The 21,284-nt window shown below is 42.4% G+C and overlaps 1 protein-coding gene across 1 annotated transcript in view; it reads right to left on the reverse strand.

Moving 5' to 3' along the window:
* Positions 1-9,862: 9,862 nt before the first annotated feature.
* IGSF5 (immunoglobulin superfamily member 5) overlaps positions 9,863-21,284 on the reverse strand; it is a 29,490-nt gene continuing 18,068 nt past the window's right edge. The window contains exons 6-8 of the mRNA XM_086481636.1: positions 20,990-21,102; positions 18,908-18,984; positions 9,863-9,931 (exon numbers count right to left, since the gene is read on the reverse strand). Coding sequence (XP_086337762.1) covers positions 9,863-9,931; positions 18,908-18,984; positions 20,990-21,102 — 259 coding nt within the window. The remainder of the gene's footprint in view (positions 9,932-18,907; positions 18,985-20,989; positions 21,103-21,284) is intronic.

Here is a 21,284-nt window from a genome sequence, read left to right on the forward strand (position 1 = left end):
ACAAAATCATTTCAAATGAATGAGATTTGGTTTACAACAGCAGAGATTAAATGAGAGTCAGCTTCCTTCTGCTTTCTGCTGCTGTCATTTGCCCTTCCCTCCATGTTCCTGTTCTCCTTCCTCCCTCACTGATGCAAAAGAGGGAGAATTACTTTAGGCTGTGACCAAGAGCATTGCCAGAATATTTCTTGCTAGTTTTGATTAATGTCATGCAAAAAGGTGTGCAAGCACATAAACATTGCAACTCAAGTCCATTTCCACATTAGATGTTTATTCCCCTTTTTCCATTATACACATTTTTAATTTAAAGGAAGATGATGCCTAGAGAACAAAGTAACCATTATGTCCTTTGGGGATTTTGTGCTATAAATTATTTTGGCCATAAAGTACATTAAAAAATGTACCTGGCTATTGAGAATCATTGTGCTCTGTGCACTGAAATGCCAATTCTAACCCAGGGGAAGGAATCATTAATTGGATAATGAAACTGAAAGTGCGATAATAGATTGATTACTTAAATTGTTGATTATGCCAATTGACCTTTTAGTTAGATCTTTAAGCCTTCATAAAGTCCTCTTGCTCCTTGACAGGAAAAAAACAACAACGCTGTGCTAGCAATTATATTCATTTGACAACTGTGTTTGCGAAGCAGAAAGCACAGCAAACAGAGCAAATAGAGTTCAATGAACTCTTACCTATGAGGTCTCCAGCATAACATCAACTCAGGCAGCATGAGCTGAATATTCCGCACTGTGGACCTGCAGTAGGAAAAACAGTATAGTTACAACCTAGCACTTACATGTAAATCGTTGCGATTACAGGCTATTTTGTTGATGTTTCAAATCAGCTTGGTCAATGACCCACCAGAGTGTCTGAAGGCAGTGCTTCCCTCGAAGATAAACACACAGAAAATGAGAGATAGCATGCATTGTCACTTCCATGCCTGCTGTGAACTTTTATCATTAAGCAGCTACAAAGGGCACAAAGGACATAGGTGTCTACTAGGCAAATCTTACCCAGCCACAAAATTAACAAATACAAGCAAAAAAGTGATTTAAGTAATGTAACATCGGTAACCATAGCTCACGGCTCTTCTTACAGTTTCCATTTCAGAGCACCATCAATGACTTCACAATCATCTGACATTAATTGTATCTACCTCTGCCCTATCAAAAGGGATTAGCAGTTGCAATTAAGGAAACTAAGGCTTTGTAGCTTATTGGCTATGAAGCTGCTGAGTGTAGCAATACAGCAAGAGAAGAAAGTAAACCTCCCTGGTTTGGTAGACGATCTTCCCAATATGCATTAGAAAGTCTTCTTTAATTATTTCTGACTGGGTTCGTTGCAATAATTGAATCACATCTGCAATGCAGGGCAAAATTTGTCAGCAGTCTGGCCACTGAGGGTAAAGGGATATAGATTTCCGTATTATTTCTGCAGTGCCATGTGGCTGCTCACAGAGCTTCACAGCCAGCTGAGGGGTCAAGGCACCTGCTCTGAGGCATTTGGGTTCCCAATTAAACAAGTAAAGCTGTGAGAGATGACAACAAACTGAAGGCAGAGGGGGGAGAAAAGAAATATCTGCAAAGAAGGGGAAAAAGAGAAGTTTTCTGAAGGGCAATAAAACGACATTTGCAGTAGTGCAGCTTGGTTATGCACAGTTCAGAGGTGACTTTGTTGCAGCCACTCAGCAAGAAAGCAGTTACACTGAAAGGGTTTCTGGACACAGAAGCAATTTTCTTTAGGCATCTGTTTAGGGGCAGAACCATGGTGTGACAGGAGTGAGTGGTCCTGGAATTCCTGTACTGGTACGCACAGGCTGCTCAGTGAGCACAGATTAATAAAGACAAATGGCTTGTCTCCCTCTTCCCTGTACGACCACTTGGTAGACTATTTGTGCTCTCATGTTACGTGGCAAAGTGAGCAGCTGCCTGGCTTCTCCGTTTGGTTAATGGATGGTGTCCACTCCCACCTGTGTCCTGGGAGTGATGTAGGGCAGCATCAGAGGCGGTGCTGTGGTCATTACAGACAGAGCCCCCGCAGCAGGACCACCTGAGGGCGATGCTGTGCCTCAGGGTCGTGCTTAAATCTGGAAGCAACTCTGTTCCTGAACAGGTGGGCAGGATCTCCTTCCTGTAATGCAACCAGTGGGAATCTGCAGAAGGTGTACTAGCTGCTTAGTTTGTGGTGTCTGTAAAAACACCTTTTACATCTGCCCTCAAAATAATCTTTCTTGCAACCTGAGGAACCCCTACAGCTGTTTACCAGGAGACTGGGAACTTCTACACAGCTCAGAAAGGGCCCGGCAGCCCTTTGGTGGTGTCAGGAGCAGCAGCGTGGGGCTGCTTCACCACGCAGGCACCTTGCGAGCTGTGGGGACAGCAGGGCAGGCAGGGGCCGGGTCCTCACGGCAAGGGGCGCTTCCACATGGGACACAGGAAAAAAGAGCAGAGCGGCTCCAGTGAAAGTCACCAGGACAGCCAAAAGCCCAGGCGAGCACGGAGGTCCGTAGTGGCAGGCAGGTTCAAGATCCAGCCAGCAAGTGAAGGTGGGGCAGGGCCATGAGGTGCAAGGGCTGGGCAGCATGCCTGCCCGTAGGGCGGGTAGCTGAGCTCCCAAGCCAGGGAGCCCAGGGTGCATGAGCAGAGGCTCCGGATCAGACTTCTCTTTCTCACAGCTTAGCTGTTTTCAAAGAAGTGTGATGGAAGGTCACACGGCGTCACTGTATTAGAGCAGACCTCAAACACAGGCAGCTAAACCCTTAGATGTGTGGGGTGGAAGAGGCTGCAGAGGAGGTTTACAGAGAAAGATGGCTACGGAGGCTGTTGGCATATTCAGGGTCCTGGCAATCTTCTTACAAATGCTGTCAAAATTGCATATGAAAGCTAAGTCATTTCGTTGGATGTCCCAAGACCTCAGCTACATCACATCAGCACAGAGCAGCAGAAATACGTGTGTGCTACCACAGCCTCCTCCTCCTTGGAAAGAATATGTTTATTTGTAACTCTGGACAGTTCTACCGAATAAAAACATTCTTTAAGTTTTAAAAAATACTTACCCCACTGAAATCAGCATAGATTTTGCATGAAAAAAGGGAACGGAATCTTGACTTGTGATTTAATACAAAGTTAGAAAATTTCCTCAAATTTAGTTGCACAATACGAGATAGAATGTCACAATTCTTTTCAGGGTCTTAAGGGAACAGGTAACCACTAATTAGGTCTTATGTTCATATCGCTGGTATTTCTGTAGATTATACTCAAGTGATGATTCTTCACCAAAACACTATGACACTGTGCCACGGGAGCACAGTGCCATAGCAAAACCTTGCCTCATGCTTTAAGGCATTGCACAATTCAGCCACAGCCCAAGTATTACAGAATCCATGACATAACCATCATATAATTTTAGGGGAAAAAAAGATTACTATTGTTTTAACCTGTTTTGTAGTTACAGCTGCTCTTCAAAGTATATATATTGCTCTATTCCACTCAGGGGGCAGCACACTGCCTCGACACTGGGTGTGAGGACTCCTGGTGATCAGCAGTCCCACCCTTGTCACTCCCCTGTGTTTGTCCCCTGCTCTTGCAATGGATAAAAGGAGTAGGGGAAAGTAACTGTTCCTCTGCCAGCTCGGATGCCTCCCCAATGAATTTTGATGGCTCAGCATAGACACTGCCTCTCTCTTCATCCTCTTTGAGTTGTTCATTTCCCAAACGGAGACTAGGAAGCCATGATCAAATTTAAAGTCTTTTCTGAGTGCAGGCTGAGGTACTGCCTCCTCGCAGGCAGCATCAAAGGGCTTGGCTGATAATGTAGATCTTAATGAGGATGGCTTTAGATGACAGGGAGCAGCCTTGCAAATTTCACAGACACAGATCTCCACAAAAATGCCTGATAAATTTGCTTCTATTTTAACAGAACAGTCTCTGTTTTGCGTGATTTGAGTGTCTAACTGGTCTACACTGAAAAATAATGCAATCCAGAGTACATAAGGCTGGTTTTCAAGTAGGAATTGCTGCCCCACCTCTCTTTCTGTGTGGACCAGCAACCATAATGAAGATTACTGGCTTCTGCATAGGTGCTGCAATATGCAAGAGAAGTGCTGAGACAAACCTAAAGGACATAGTATTCATTTTAAAAAACAGTATGGGTTTGTGGTAAACTAAAATAAATGTATTGCCTCATCAAGGGGGATTCATTGCCTGCCCTTTGGAAGGACAGTAGGGTAACTTCACAGACAGTAACAGACAGTAGGCCTCATCAACGTGGTGAGACACTGGAAGAGGTTGCCCAGAGAAGCTGTGGCTGCCCCCTCCCCGGCAGTGTTCAAGGCCAGGCTGGATGGGGCTTGGAGCAACCTGGTCTGGTGGAAGGTGTCTCTGCCCATGGAACGGGATGGTCTTCATGGTCCCTCCCAACTCAAACCATTCTTTGATTCCATGATCTAAATAAAACCCTGTGTCTCTGAAGAGTGGTATGGAACAGTCTCAGCATCTGGCAGCTCGCAGCACCTTGTGAATCCTTACTCCACTGGAAAAGAAAAATACAGTCTGCCACCATCTCTGAAGGACTGTCAGCTGCAGGGCAGCAGGTCTGACCCACGAGTCTCCCTTCGTCCTTTCACAGTAGGTCTAAAATGGGTGGTAGCAGCATTGGTGGTTGCAGCCGAGAGACCCAGGGTGCATGACACGTGGTCCAAGCAAGTGGAGCTGAGACCACAGTATCAGTATCTGACTGGAAAGTCATTGAGACTAAGGGGATCAATAGCACAGACGAGCCAATCCAAGGTCAGAGCAGCCCCTGGACTTTTTGTGACGGGAAGCTAATGAGTTTGAGGCAGAGCTGAGATGGATATGGTTGGCTTCTCTAATAAAAACATGTCAGTGTTGTTTTCTCTGGATTTGGCATTCTTTCCCCAAAACAAAAGCAGAGTGTTTTGTTGGAACATGATTTTTTAAAAAAAGCACTTAGTGTAAGCCTCATTTGAGGGAGTGATCGTACCACAGTAGAGAATAAACAATATAAATAACATCTGCGTGACGTGAGTTCTGCTATGAGAGCTAATGCTGAATGACAGTGGAAGCTCCCAGACATTAATTCTCTGAGCTGAAAAGGAATAGCCGATTGCAATATTCCTCTGAGCCAGCAAATATCCATATTTATTTTAATAATTTTCCATGCTAATCTAGCATAAATAATCCATGATTTCTAGGGTAATGTAAAGGAGTTGTACCAAAGAACAGAGGGCAGGGTGAGGAACAGGGCAGATGGGCAGGAACCTCATCCAGAGCTACAGACTGCAGCAATGCAGAGCGTTCCTATCAGGCCCCACCTTCACAACAGCACGGCTAACTTTTCAGCTGGCTGAGGAGGTTTGGTGCAGACATGTTAATGTGGACCTGACTTGGCTTCTCTTTCTTTCTCTAATTTTTCCCAACAGCAGTTCAGGAAGGTCAGCTGAGATTAGCATAGCATCCTCCTGAAGTCCCAGTGTGTGGGTTGATGGAAATACGCCACCATCAGTGTGTGTTTATAGGCCAGAGAAAGTTTGCAGGTAGAGGTAGTATGCTTTATTGGATCAGCTGGTATTGCTGGAAATGTTAGAGAAAGTTTCAGGTATGCAAGCACTTATTCAGGTCTGAAATAGAAGCAGCAATTTTCAGAGCTAAATACAAGCTGAGAACAAATGCTCAGATGTTAATTAGGTATGTATCAATTAGGCCTTTGTTTAAAGAAAAGGTATTTGGTAGCTGCGCAGAAGAAAGGATGGTAAAGAGGGAGGAAAGTGAGAGACAGAGAAAGTTAAAGTTAAATGAAGCTTCTTGTCACCTAGGGGGAAGAAGAGACAGGTAGTTTATAGCCTGGGGAACAAGAGTTGATTGTGGTGAGTAGGAGGAGAGCCTAATCATAAAAGTCACATCTACTGAAAGCGTGCTCCTCCATATCAAGTGGCTTTATGAATTTCACTTCTCAACCTCGTCTTTAGAAGGGGTTTTGGAGGCTGCTCTGACAGAGTATTAAGATGCCAAAGGTGTTTTGGGAGAAATGTTCCCCTATTGGCAGCTAGGTTGTTTTTTTTTTATTATAGCTTGACCATATGAGACCATTTTGGTGCATAGTAATGACTTCATTCTAATTACACAGCTACCATGAGGTCACTGGATTAAATTTTTTTTCATATTTCTGGGAATGTGAGTGTGGGATTTAGAGAAATCCAGGGAGGGAGAGCTGGGGGTGGGCCTGATTTTAGATGGGTAAGATTTATTTGGGTGGAGAGGAAAGGGTAATGAGTTATCTGCAACTCTTTGAGGGGATCATCCTCTGGTCTTACAGGAGCTTCTTCTGGGTAAGCTTGTAGGAAGCTGTGTGCTTCCTGCCTCATGCAGGATCCTTTTGAGGAAAGAGAAAGTGATCAATGAGTTTCCATCTCTGTCACTTTGAGGCCCAAATATGTAAGAATGGTGTATTTTAGCTTAGCAGCACTGCCTATTATATATTCTACCAAATAAATATTGAAAATAGAAGTTCTGTTCAACTGAATCAGTAAGAAACCAAATGTTTAGGCAATACCATGAGTGCACTTCAGCAAGAGTTCATCTGTTGATTCTGCTCAGCCCACAGAAACCTGAGGTGCTTTTTTAATGTAAAAAGAAATTTCCACATGAAGCCAGTGTTATTTTTAAGTGGCTTTGTATTAAAGGTAGCCTGAGTTTTTCTGTGAAATCTAAAACTGGTGAGACAACTTTAGGAAACCTTACTGTAGAATGAAATACTGTTTACCTCCAGCGCATTTTTTCCCCACATATACATGTACGGAATTCAAATCAGAACATTTTGTATAGAAATGTGGAAGGGTTTTATACTATCAAACTGTGCACAGTCTGTGAATAGTAAAAACCCAGATACTTCTAGATTACCAGAATGTCCCTCAAGTCATAATTATAAATCAATATGCATGTGTACAAAAGATTAGTGTCTCCACAAAGTGCCTGAAATTCAATATTTTTAGTCTACTGTGTCTCCTGAAAGTGCCTGCATATTTTATATTCCCTGTGTGCCAAAAATTGTCTCCGTATTTTATGTATTGTTGTTTGTAGAGCTCTATTTGCAAACATAAGTAACAACTAGTACTGGAGATGATGTACAGGCTGTATAGAAAACAAATCTGGAAGCATACAAATGCCCCTAACTATAAATTTCAAGGACACCATAAGAATTTTTAACCTCATGCTAACACTGTTAACAGTATACCGTAGCGGTGTGGGATGTGTTCTTGTAGCTGGCAGGAAGCAAAATAGCTCCAGACTCTGGTTAATATGCACATTTCCACGGTTGTGGTACCTACTTGTGAGAAAAACCTTTGTTTGTTTGAGTCAGCGGGATGTGCAGTCAGTGAGGTGTAATTCCTACAGCTGCTGTGTGTTGTCTTCTGGAAATCACCAGCTGGCAAGTGGTCCCCGAGGTAAGCGTGGCATGCTGGAGCACTTTCCAGCTCCCTGGCAAGAGGCACAGCTGGAGGGTGACCTGGCTGCACGCCCCTGATGTCTGGCTGTGACAGCTTGGAGCTGCCAGCAGGGAAGGGGGCTCCCACACAGTTCCCAGATTAGAGGTCTCATATCAGCTCGTTCATTCAACAGCAGTGTTGGGAGGTGCTTTTGCCCAGCCACAGCCTGAAAACCACTTTGGGAAGCACTGCTAGTGTTCTCCAAAGAGCCTTAAGCGCCAGGTGGCACAGCATGGAAATCTCAGTGGGGACTCTCCAGCATGGAAGGCACCATATTGCTGACACAGGACCCCATCTTTTGGTTCAGACCATGTGTCTTGCCGGTGGCCTCAACACAACAATGTTTTTGATTAATGTGGAAGGATAGATATTAATTGGAGAAAAGGTTTCCCTCGGTTCTAGGTTGGCTGCTTTAATATGATATTAAATAATATCAAAGCTAAGCTTGAAATCAAGGGCTTTGAGATAAACAACACAGTATACTTTTATTCCTTTTCAAAATACATTCTAATGAATCAACGTTTTCTGCTGGGAAACTACTGCCTCCATGCAGTTTTCATTTTTGTCCTGCACAATTGTTTTTCTGACAATCGGAAGGCTTGCTAACCATGCACGTGCATAGAAAGCCAAAGGTCCATGGCTTTTATCCCCGAGCCACAGGCTGGTATTACCCTGGGCCTATCTCTCTCACACAGTGGACATTCCTCTAATAAAGTGGATTTTTGTTTGTGTTTAGGTTGCATTAAGCCACCATAGTAACTAGGAGATGTCAGCAACACAAACACTTCTCTCAGTGCATGGTTATCTCAAGGAAAAAACATAGATATTCCACAATATAAATTGCTTATATTTGCACTGTATAACAGTATAGCTATGCACATACCATACTGTTGGTACAATTGCATTCAATGGGAATGTATTTCAAAGCCCCTGCTTAACCAAAGAAGACAGAAAGTGTGTAGACGGTCAGAATTTGAAACAGCTTTGTATACAATTGCACATGGCAGACCACGAATTGGTCTCAGCACTTGTTCTGACAGACGGACTGAAAATGCGACTAGCAGTGCAAAATCTGTCACAATTTAAAGAGATACCGAATGCTAAAAATGCAAAACAACATTTTCCTGAGATCAGGTTTCAAATTTATTTTTGTTGCACAGAGTATCACTGAAAGTGATTCTATGTAGTGGCTTCTTTCAGCACTCAAAGAGCACCTGCGTTGGTTCATACAAAAGATTAACATGCAAAACACTGAATAATTCAGAATGCTTTGAGTGGGTAGAAAGACTAGTACACTAAAAAGAACTTGTTTTTCTGGAAGAAGTTTGCCTTTCTGTAAAAACTAATAAGCTTGAACTTTTTATTATGAAATACAAAATTCCAGACAAAACATTTCAGCTAGAAATCATAATTTTTAGATTGGGAAAGCACATATAGGGTCCATGTGCCAGATCTGCTCTACTGACAAGGTTGCCCAGCTAAAGTGCATTTGCCACGGCCATTATCAGCTCATTTCATCCTTGATGAAACAACAGGGTCCAATGTGAATACCAGCGGCCACCTTTTGCTGTGACCCAAGACATTTGGCTGCCAAACTCGTCCCACAGGTAGAACAGAGACATAAGCATTCGAGCACAACTCTTAAATGTCAGGAGTTTCAAATCCACGTTTTTCAGCTTTAGATTTTTGCATTTCAATCAAAATAGGATTTTTTTGGCATGTAGGTGATTTTTATTTTAAATTAGAACATCAGATTTAAGACAAATACCTTTAACAAAAGAATGTATTGAAATGAAACAAATTCACTTCTGATCCAAAGCTACTGTTTTGTTAGAAATTTTGAAACAGCCCTCATGAAAACTTCCCTTGATTTTATTACAGGACAGAAATTGAAAAATGTTGTCGATCTATAAGCTCAAGGTGATCAGCTGTACATAAAGTACTTTCAAAAAGCAGTAGATATTGTATTAACCAGTATTATTATTAACCAGTTCTTCTGAACTAATAAATCTCTTGCAGTTCCAGTCCTTGGTTTTGCTGTGGATAACCTAACCTTTCTGTCTGACAGGAGTTTTGCTGATTTCCTTGACACCCAAAACACAGATTCTTGTTCTTGTAGAGTCCCATTAAATTCATTGTCTCTGAAGTTAAGGCTGTCATTTATGTCCATTATTTTGCTGAGATATCATATGCCACATTATAAAGGTTGCAATTTTATTTCATTACACGAGGAAAAAAAAGAAAAATAACTTATAGCTTAAACCGGGAGAACAGGTGTTAACCCTTCTATGTTGCAAGAAGCCATGCAAATACGTGAAGTGCAATTGACAGAGAAATTTCCTGGAGAAGTACATCCTAAACAAGTGTCATGTTTCTAATTTTCTTTGGGCTGATCAGGTGATCAGTACGTCTCTGAGGTTGCACCTATGGGAAAGTAAAAGCAGTTATAGAACTAAAAGAAATCCTAGAAAAGCAGTCCTGCAAGGGTCCTCAGGAGGTTACTTGCCAAACTCTCACCCCAAAGCATTATACCAAAATGAAATCTATCATCAGCAACCCATTCAAAATCTAAATACAAAAGAAAGGATAAACAGCAGAACAAAACAAAAGCTTCACATGCAACGCAGTGATGGCAGTTCTGGGTATTCATTAACTGCTCTTACGCTGAGAACTTCTTGTGGACTCTGCAGCCTGTATTCTTTTAAGCAAAACATGACACTGGGCTTTTCTCCTCTGGTTCTGTCAAAGAAACTACCTGCTAAGCTGTAAGAAAAACTTAACATCTGACATTGCTTTCCAAATGCGTTAGAAATTGCAACAGTAAGCACGCCAGTATTTCATGTATCTGAAAGACAGCTCTCAACATCTCAGTGTTCATTCAAGGCAGGCTTTTTTTGAAGTTCCCGTGACTGGCATGATTCCAGTTCCACCGACAGCAGCCTGTTTTCATTGACCGCAGGGGGATCACTGCAGGGCAAATGCTCAGCAGTTTTGAAAACCCTATCCTCATTTGAAATCTGTGCAGTGGATTTGCAGCCCTAATTACTTACGCGCTTTTACAAAACATCATTGCAGAGGAAGACAGAGAAAAATTCATTCTTAAGTGCATCCAAGAAACATACACTTTGGATATTTATATGTAGTAGTGAGATGTCACATAGATAATTACATAGTAGCTCTAAGGAATGAAAATTTCTTCCAAAGTTGTAAACATGCATCTTCACATAACTTCCTAAATGAAATACCACAGTCAAATGGTTTGCTGCGGCCAGTCCCACTGTTGGTTTTATCCACCTCCAAGTAGATGCTATCCACTGGCTAGTGTTACCTGCGTCTTCCCCACCTGGTCTCAAGCCCTTCAAAATTAATGGAAATTTCACTGTTCTTCCCACTGGAATTTTTCATCAAGCCCAAGCTGGTTCCTAATAGTTGACCAATCTTCTTGCGGTTTGTTTCTGGAGCATTAATCAAGTACAGTCTGTATTGTCATGGTATTCTTCCAGTATTAATCATCTTAAATAATGCATTTGGTACATATACATCATTGAATAAGCCATAGAGGAAAATTTTAGATAATGAACGTGGACAACACGTCTCTGGTATTTAATGAGTCCTGGCACCTCAAGGAAAATGGGGAGATAAACATAGCTATCCTAGAAACATTTCATAAGACAGCTGCCTTCTGTTTTAAACACAACTCTCTTCCCCTCCCTGCCCCTTCCCCCCCCCCGCCCCTCCCGTCCTTTCCTTTTTGCTGCGAGAACATACTGCTGTTTTCTAAATTTACCCTTCTTTACTGTTTATTTCTGTAGAGAGGAGAGGTGCTCTGGGAAGTAACAGGATTGCCTGTCTCTGCTCAACAGACCTTTTCCAAGATCTCCCTGCTACACTTAATTTCTTGCAGTTCAGCCCAAAGACCTTACTGTTTGTGGCACCCTGGCGATTAATATATGATGAGATTTGCTCCATTTATGGCAGAACAGTTATTTGGCATTTCCTAATTGTTCAACTACAGGTCTGTTATGGCAGGCTTTCTCACTAGGACAGAGGTTTTGAGAAGCTCTCTACTACTACTCCCGCCCAAAATAACAAATTTACAAGTAGAATCGAAAAAAAAAAAAAAAGCTGAAAAAAAGCTGAAGGCAAGCGTTATGTTTGTGGAAAGCAAGTACCCCCAGATAGTGGGGACTGTCCTTTGAGTATAAAGCTCACTCAACTAGTTATCCTACTGAGTAACCAGGAAGTTTCAGAGGGAGCCCAAGAGCACCTCATTTGAAGAACTGTCTCCGAAACTTCCTGAAATTAGTCATTATCTGAATCCCATGTTTAGCAAAGTACTGTGGTGGGAATACTTTCCAGAACTTCTTGCACAAAAATGCTGCCTTGCACCCAGATTTACTAAAGGAAAAAAAAGACATTAATCAGGAAGTTAATTGAGTAATATTGTCAAAAGAGACAGTGCTTATGGCCATTAGCAGGCAGTACTACAGAAGATTTTGGGCTGCAAGTGGTTTGGAATAGGATGGAGCCAGGGGACTTGCACCAGCTGAATCTAGACTGCCCTATTCTTCCCTGACAGCACTGAGGAAAATGTAAGCCAAGCCTGCCTCTTTTGCTTTAAAAATCTCATCTGCAAGAATGAGCCATCCAGCCCCCTGCCTTGTCGTGCCACTTTTCACCACCACCAAAGGAGGAGTGGAGCAGCAAGTTTGCTCCTGGGGTGGGGACTGTGCCTATCATGGTTCGCCTCTGCCCTGCTGCATAATCCCTCATTATTTGCTTTAGAGCAAAGGCCCTGGGTTACTTATCTTTTATTCTCACTGTGCCCTGATATCAATTAATGAATAGTTTCATGAATTTCAATCAACTCATGCTGTGTTCTGGCCCATTTTCTGTGGAGCTTCCTCTGAAGTAGCATAGCCTCACCGAAGTTGCAGTTCACTGGATATAATTTCACTGAAATGGAGGCTGCTGGCTGCTGGTCAGTGAACTAAAACTCATTTCCTGATGCTATGGAAGATCTCATACAACACATTACAAACACAAAATGCAGAGGAGTAGGACCACAACAACCACTTCATATTTCGATGCTGATACGCTACAGCTGCTAGACCCTCTGCTTGGTTTTGATTTCAAAGTTGTTCTTCAGTGCTCTACTAGTCCTGTCAGTCCTAGCCTAAGAAAAGAGTGTTTCATTTTTCATTACATCCTACACATAGAAGGGAAAAAAAGACAGCTCTAGTGTTTCACTGCACAGCCCCACATCACAGGAGCGAGTTTCTAAGGAGATCCCCTCTATCAGTAAGGATGCAATATCGTCAGCATTTCTTGTACATAGTTTCGAATCTCTTTGTACTGTCAGCTTGGCATCTCGTTAACCATGTATATTTGACAGTCACATGTTTCAAAGCCTGCCAGTTGACTTATCATCTGCCCTGGATGCCTTTTTATAGGGATTACTATAAAGGGACTATTATACCGGGAAAAGCTTTGCATAGTTTGTTGGTTTGGTTGGGGAAACAGATGCCCAGATCTTTCCAGCTCTTCCAGCTCTTCAGTGAGACAAAAAGAGAGCTAGCAACACATGGATGAATCAGAAGGTAAAATGAGTGTGTGTATCAGCTGATTTCAGGGTGGAATCCTTCAGTGATGCTTTGAATACTGATCTTCAGCCAATGAAAGAAGGACTTCTGCTATTACTAACATGTTGTAGACACTTCTGCAACCCATATGACATCAGTGATATGAATGATGAACACACATCTGGCATTATGAAACAGGGCTCTGGTCTTTAAATTGATTTGACAGATGGCAGATCCTCAGACACTGACGCTGTGGAAATGTGTGATAAACTGAAGGCTTTGCCTGCTATTAGCCAGCCAAAAAAAAAATCCAAGTCTTAGCATTAGAACAAATTGCTGAAATTAATGTGGTAGGAGTACTTCCAAATGTGTCTGCGTGCATCACGCATTTGGCTAAATGTTAGAACAAAAAATCAGGGAGGCACAGCTTTCTCTTTCTCAAGGTCATTTTTCCCGCTGCCCTCAGTTTTTAATTCTCATTCCAAATTCACTTCATTTACAGGAAAGCACCCAGCCAAAAGTTTTTGATACCCTCAAAATAACTCAGGTACACTATTGCTTCAAATGGCAAACCAGTTCCATCCTGTCAACTTTTTGTACACTCAGCACATTTCCCTGTTCATCAATAGACATACAGCCTGGAAATTCATTCTCATTTCTTCATGGGTTAATCCCACCCACATAACTTTACTCCTCCCCTTCTTCCACGGACACTTGGAAAAATTATACTATAAACTGCACCTGCCTTTTCTGTACTTGCATCATCAATATTTATTATTCTCTTAAGCAAGACATGCTGACCAATGAATATCATAACATGACATACTCCATAGTACATTTCATCAGTAAGGGTAAAATTATTTCCTGTCATTGCTTTGTATTTCTATTTTATTGACCTTTTAATTTGATTTTGATAGCTTAATTTTTCTTTTCAAACAATTCTCAGAGTCAGAGCAGTTATATACTGTGCAATAAATGGAACTACAACTCATCACTCATTTCCTTCCCAGTATAAAACCACAACCACAACTAAATAATATTTCCAGTTTATAGAGTGTCATTTGGAGTAGTTAAGAAGAAAAATTGATCCTTCCCCATTATAGGAGCCATGACTCACTCTGGGTTGGAGAGGACGAGTGCGGCTATGGTGGCAAGTGCAAGCCTCCTGGGCCTGTGCTGAAGTAAGCTGGATTACACTAGGGTTGAATCTGGCCCACTATAAATGAGCACTCACTCCCTCTTACGAAATGGTCTTCTGATTTATCATAGAGCCATTTATGGCATATTAAATGGACTAATTATGAAGCTTGTGTAAGAGACTGTCCAGTCTTGCAAGATGCTGAGTCCTTAGAGCTCCTTTTGTACCAATGGGACTCAAAAAAATGCAGTTCCTTGGAGATGGCACCCAGGACCTGGCAGAACTGGCCCTATGGCACTTGTTCAGGCTAAACTGTCTGCGGGACTGCCCCAAAATCTGCCAGAGCCAAGGTAGGGGATCCCCCTCATTGCCCTTGAGTTTTGGAAGAAGCTCTGTGCAACGGGTCAGGGCATGAGAAATGGCCCCTCGGATGGGACCTTGGTCCCTAACACCCGTTTGGCCTGCAGCTCAGCCCTGGGACTAGGAGCAAGGATCACTCTCCTCATATCACTGACAGTAACAAAATATGCAATTAAACAGAAGCCTGTAACACTACTCTCCATTTGACCTTTTCCCGGATAATGTAATCAGAATGAAGACCTTCCAGCACCCCTGACTGATGCTCCTGGCCTCCTCTTCCAGTGGCTAGCAATTTTCTCCTCAACTCAATAATTTATTTTGATATTCATCATTTTTTAAATGTCTTGCACACCTTTTTATCACCCATTCTTCTTTGCTGAGGTATTACTTTTTCCCTAAGATGACTTGCCAAATCTTCTGTTCACGTTGTGAATTGATCAGCGCAACTGCTGGGCAACATTTATCTCCTGTGAACGTTTTGCATTAGTTTCTGATTCAAAGAGTTTCAATAGCCAATAGCTGACCTAAGTGATTTTCTGTCACCACCTTTTACAATGAGACCGACTGGGTATTTTAGGATTTGTACCTGATTGGGTCCACGGGCAAGGGCTTCTGAGGAAATAAAACCTGTGTACAAAGTCTCCCTTAATCTCTCAAACCATTTAAAATTGTAACTTTTTACATATGGAAGAGAAGGGATTATATTTGAAGCTGATACCCTCAGAGACACAGGGAGACTGCCTAATATGTCTGACCTGTGCTGAAAATTTCCGTCATTTTCTCCTGGGAGTGGGAGGCATGGGCTGTGCAGCCGGTACAATTGCCTCTGTCCAGTCAAAACGCTAACTTGAAAAATCTTCATTCACTGCAATTGCCCTGCTTTTCATCTCGTACCTACATCCATGAGCTTCTCTTAGTTTTTAAACTCTGTTCAAACTTTGCCCATATGGACCTATTTTCTGGCCTTGTTGCTGTGGTTAATCCTGATCCCATAAGGTGACAAGGAAGCCAACCACAGAAATCTTAACTTCTTTCACCTTTCAGAGCTGGAGAGACAAGACTTTAGGTCTCCAGTCTCTGTGACTCCATCAGTAGATGGACTCCTCGTTCCTTCCCCGCCCTGCTCCTGAGGGAGGACTTGGGTTCTTCACTCCTTTTTCTTGACCTCCATAGAAGCACTGCAAGGACGTTTGCTCATTTTTCTTGATTATCCAGGGAGAGAGAGGCAATTTGCTGGAGTCCACCCCTTTATGACCTCCTTCACTATGAAAAAAATTCTCTGGATAGCTTCTCTCCCTCCTGGTTTTTTTACTTGTTATTTGTCATTAAAAAGTCCAGAAGAATAAAGATGAAAAACCTTTTGGAATGTTTCCAGTATACAGGCAGGGAAAGCCAACTGAGAAACACAGCCTTCTGTGCTTAGAAAATGCAGTGGCAGGAAGGCAGGTGGTTTCTGAAGAAATTGTTTGATTCAGCACTAATGAGCAAACAGTTAAATGGCTTGCCATCTGATTTCTCCTACTTGACAAGAAATATGTTATAATGAAAGAGTACTACAATGTTTATGATGCAATATATTGGCAACAGCAGTGATTGAACTTTATTAGAATGCATCCAGTAACGGTTTTTGTCAGAAAACCTCTACTATGCAGTTAACAGGGAAGGTTATACGAATGTAAAAGAAAAATGCTTTTTTTTTGTCTGGGAAATGTTTTACTGTGTTTGTATAAAATGCCATAAATTTAAATCACAGACTGCAAATCCACAGTTTAAGGTAAACCTTCATCAACCTTTATCAGCTCCTGCATATGCAAGGTGGGGCCATCACAATATACTGAGAATCCCTGTTCAAACTGAGAAGTACTTTGTCTTCACAAGCCATTTTTAGATTGCTAAACATTCCTCCAACATATGGAAAACAGTTATAAATAATTTTCACCTCTAGATTATTTCTTGATATTTTTCAAAAATGTGTGTGCAGTTACTGACGCAGCTAGAAGCCACCGTAACAGACTTGTACCAAATATTGTCCAGGGACAACTGATTTAGCAGAAACAGTTCAACTTTATTCTGTGCGCCTGTGACGGTAGATTTCAATGTTTCCCTAGCCACTGGGCTACAAGGGACCTCCTGGACTATCTAATCTAGCATTACACATGGAGGGCTGCACCTACATTCATGTTTCAACTTGAATCAGGAGCATGAACCCAATGCTTGTGAACCCAGTCTCCTGATGGTCCCAACCCACAACACTATCGTTCTCACTGTGGAGCTGTCTGAGAGCACCCAAACCGGATACCTTTCAGATGCCACCAAACGGCTTAATGCCCCCGCAGTGCACAACCGGCGCAGGTCAACCATCAGTGAGCACCCAGCCACTGGGAAACTGCGACAGCTAACTGAAGTTATCGCCTCCCCCCGGAAATGTGTGTAGGGTGGGTGCAGGGTCCTCAGCACAAGCTCTTTTGCTTCTCAGAGCAGATCATAATTTGCCACACGCCTTGCGCATGTAATCAGAGCCAGTGCCTTATAATCCTATTCATAAGCGTATCAATCACTGTCTGAAACTATTGCTCAGGGTTATAGATCCACCCTGATCCCTCAGCTGTTTTGTACATGGTTTTCAGCTTTGCTTTAACAGTATTTTTTTTGACAAGTAATTAATGTCAAACATAATAACTACCAGGAACAAAAACATTAGTATCATTGCTATTATTTTTACTGTTATTATTTTGATCACTGTTTTAATCATTGATTGAGTACTTCCTAAATTTCATTGTGTGCCAAAAGAACAAGACACACTCTGCTATGATTTATATGCAATGTCATCCCAAGATGGTTTCTGTGTTGTACATGTTGAAACAGCTCTTCAAAGAGAAATCAGTTATCAGTGTTGAGGAGTGAACTCGGTACCACATCACTGCCACTTTCCCAAGAGAACATTGGCAAAAAAACATCATGGAGGTGCTAAATGTATGCTACAAATATACGGTATAAATTAAGATCCACATTGCTGTTGTGCTAGAAGCTAAGAGAGCCCAGCGTCACCCTTCAGAACGGAAGTAGCTGAGAACAGAACAAGTACAGGAATAAACACTGAGCTCTACTTCTTTAAGTGTTAGCCATGTGGAAAAGGGACAAAGCTCTAGGGTGTACTGTGTGTTAGCTGCATGCTTTCCCTTCCATCATTTCCTGCCGAGATACCAAAGGTGTCTAAGATCAGTGCAAAGTTCCTGACTGAAGCAACTTCTGCAATGTGGAAGTGTAACTGGAAAATACAATCAAGAAATGATCCAGAGAAAATGCACATTTATTTACTGCATCTGGACTGGATTTTGTTTGCAAAGGAACCTCAAACCTCACCTTCAACACTATCTCCATCTTATATCCACATCTCCTCCAGTCTGGCAACTGGGGAGAAAAACAAAAACACTGCAGACCTCCACTTTGGCAAAGGCACCTATATAACAGCTCTCCAGAATTATTACATGCCCAGAGCAAAGCAAACCTCCACATTATAATGGTTTAATGTATAATATACACAGAGGTGTATTTCTCAAAAGCCAGGCCAGAGTTACTGCAGCTGCCAAGGCTGAAAGTATTAATTAATGGTAATAGGTGGGCTTGTGGAGAGAGAGGAGGAGAGTTTTTAATCCCAGGAAGGATGAAAACACAATTGGCTTTACCTATTGGAAGTCTGTCCCAGCCAGGGCTACCCATCATACTGGCCAGCAGAAAGGGCTAGCTGACGTTTGGAGGAGGAAAGATATGAAAAGCAATGGAAATGAAAGGAAAGAGCAGGCACTGCCTGAATGTCTGTCAGAGTTCAACGAGCATCTGGATGATGCTCTTAGTCATATGGTTTAGTTTCAGATAGTCCTGTGAGGAGCAGGGAGTTGGACTTGGAGATCCTTATGGGTCCCTGCCAACTCAAGATATTCTATGACTCTATAATTTAATGAGGGGAAGTCTGTGACTTCGTAGCTTTAGCTTGGGAGGTGGGAAGGCAGATGTAGCAGGGTGCTGAGAGGAACAGATGTGAGAAAAGCTTTTTTAGACATTTCTTCCAAATATCAGGTGTGGTCATTTCTCCCTCACCTCCTGTCCCACCCCCTCAAATCAATCTAAATCTGAGGCTAACACCCAGGGCACTTATCCTTTTAAACCAAACATTCAGGAATGTGGAAGGGACATTCCACTTACCCAATTACAGATGTATTTGACTTATAAATATCTACCTCCACCCAAGATCTATGTTTGGATATAGTACATTACTCACTGTGTGAAAAACAAAGGGCAAGATATCAGTGTTACAGTTACCTTTGGTACAGAACTGGTATGTAAATCTGCAGCAGGGACAGTGAACTTTGAAGACATTGGGGGAAGAGAGGCAATTCCTGTAACAAGAATACACAAGATTACTGTTATTCAGTGCCCACCATGGCATGAACCACAAGCCCCTCAGGAACACAGCTAAATATGATTTAATATTGTGAGCCAAACTCTAGCTAACTTGTTGGGCTACATGGCAAGGTTTTTGTACTGGGGGGAGCTTGCAGAGGTGACTTCTGTGAGAAGACACTAGGAGTTGCCCCCATGTCAGGCAGAGCCAGTTCCAGCTGTCTCCAAGATGGTCCTGCTGTGGGCCAAAGCTGAGCCCATGAGTGACACTTGTGGCACCTCTGTGATAATGTATTTAAGAAAGGGTATAAAATGCTGTGCAACAGGAGCTGGTAAACAGGAGCAAGAAAATGTGAGAGAAACAGCCCTGCAGACACCAAGGTCAGTGAAGAAAGGAGGCAAGGATGTGCTCCAGGTGCCAGAGATTCCCCTACAGCTTGTGGGGAAGACCATGGTGATGCAGATTGTCGCCTTGCAGCCCATGGAAGACCACAGTGGAGCCGATATCCACCCTGCAGCCCATGTAGGACCCCACACCAGAACAGGTGGATGTGCCCTGAGGCTACAGCCTGTGGAGAGCCCACACTGGAGCAGGCTCCTGGTAGGAGCTGTGTCCCCCATGTAGAGGAGCAAGTTTTCTGGCAGGAACTGTGACCCTGTGGGGGACCCACGCTGGAGCACTCCATTCCTGAAAGACTGTACCATGGGAAGGACCCACGCTGGAGCAGTTCTTGAAGAACTGCAGCCCGTGGGAAGGACCCACATTGGAGAAGTCCATGAAGGACTGCATTCTGTGGAAAGAACTCACACTGGAGCAGGGAAAGAGTGTGAGGAGGAACGAGCAGCAGAGACGATGTGATATGAACTGACCACAGCCCTCATTCCCCATCCCCCTGTGCTGCTTGTGGGGAGGAGGTAGGTGAGCTAGGAGGGAAGTTGAGCCTTGGAAGAAGTCGGGGTGAGGGAGGTGGGTTTAGTTTTATTTTTCTTTCTCACTAGCCTACTCTGTTATTAACTGGCAATAAATTAAACTGATCTTCCCCAAGTGGAGTCTGCTTGACCCATGACAGTAATCAGTGAGTGATCTCCTCCTCCGTATCTTGACCCACGAGCTTTTCCATCTTATTTTCTTCCCCTGTCCTGTTGAGAAGGTGGAGTGATAGAACAACTTGGTGAGCACTTGGTGGGCAGCCAAGGTCAACCCAGCACACTAACGGATACAAAAGGAGCCCATCTAGGACATATTAGAATCAATTTGTCCAGGTTTACTTAGTTTACTTAGTTTTTTTCCTTTTGTTTTTTATAACTGATACATTTTACAATACTACATGCTATTGAAATCTTTCCACTGCACTTCTTTCTTCAGAATTTATTTGTTAGAGAGAAAAGGATGTATGCCTGGATTACAGATTCTGCACAATAATTTTACGTCACTGAGTGTTTGATTAAACGTTTTGATAATAATGTGGTTGCAAATGCAAGTGGTAGGTAATGATTTGGTGGGGATTTAAATTTGCTTTTGAAGAGTCTTTGTGCTTAAGGACTAGAATTTATAATGCCTTAGTCATTTATCAGTAGAATTATAGTTCACTAACTGCCTTTTTTTCTTTCCTTCTTTCTTTTTTTTTTTTTTTTAATTGTTATTGGTAGATTCTTTTGCTTTTACAGACCAACCGCAAAATATTGCCTAAATTGACCATCATATGTAAATCCAGTACTCCCATCTCTGGCCCCAGAAGATATTTTTGAAGAATAATGGCATTTGAAAAAACAAACCCAGGGCTAAAACTAAATTCAACTGCAAAGAACTTTGTTGTTTTCTCAATACTTTTGAAGGACCATACTCTTAGAAAATCCAAAATGTTCTGAAGAGGTTCAGGCCAAGCACAAGTCCTTCATAAAGTGTTGTGAAATCTTGCAGTGTAATTGCTTGACATGTTTTCCAAAATGCCTGTATTGAGAAGCAGTTTGACAATATGTGATTCACCAGATTAGACTCACTTGGGATTTGTTCTGTGTTCCACTGTTCCTCTGGAATGTATCCCTGATTTTCGCTACCATGCCTTTGCCTGTTCTCCAAATGGCCATCTTTTTTGTTCTCAGCTGAAACTTTTCTAGAAACAAAAAGGCCTGTCATTAGAACTTCATCATGATATGAGAACGCTTGGGTAGTAGGCTGCAGAGAAAAAATTTCATACTTCTGAAAAAAATAGGTGCGAAACATATCTGGGCTTTCCAAGTAATCAGCTAGTACAAATCCTGTCCCATATAAGTATTACCTGTGAAATTATGTTTA

Source organism: Leptosomus discolor, chromosome 1 (genome assembly GCF_034619465.1).
Source record: "Leptosomus discolor isolate bLepDis1 chromosome 1, bLepDis1.hap2, whole genome shotgun sequence".
In the NCBI taxonomy this organism is placed as follows: domain Eukaryota; kingdom Metazoa; phylum Chordata; class Aves; order Leptosomiformes; family Leptosomidae; genus Leptosomus; species Leptosomus discolor.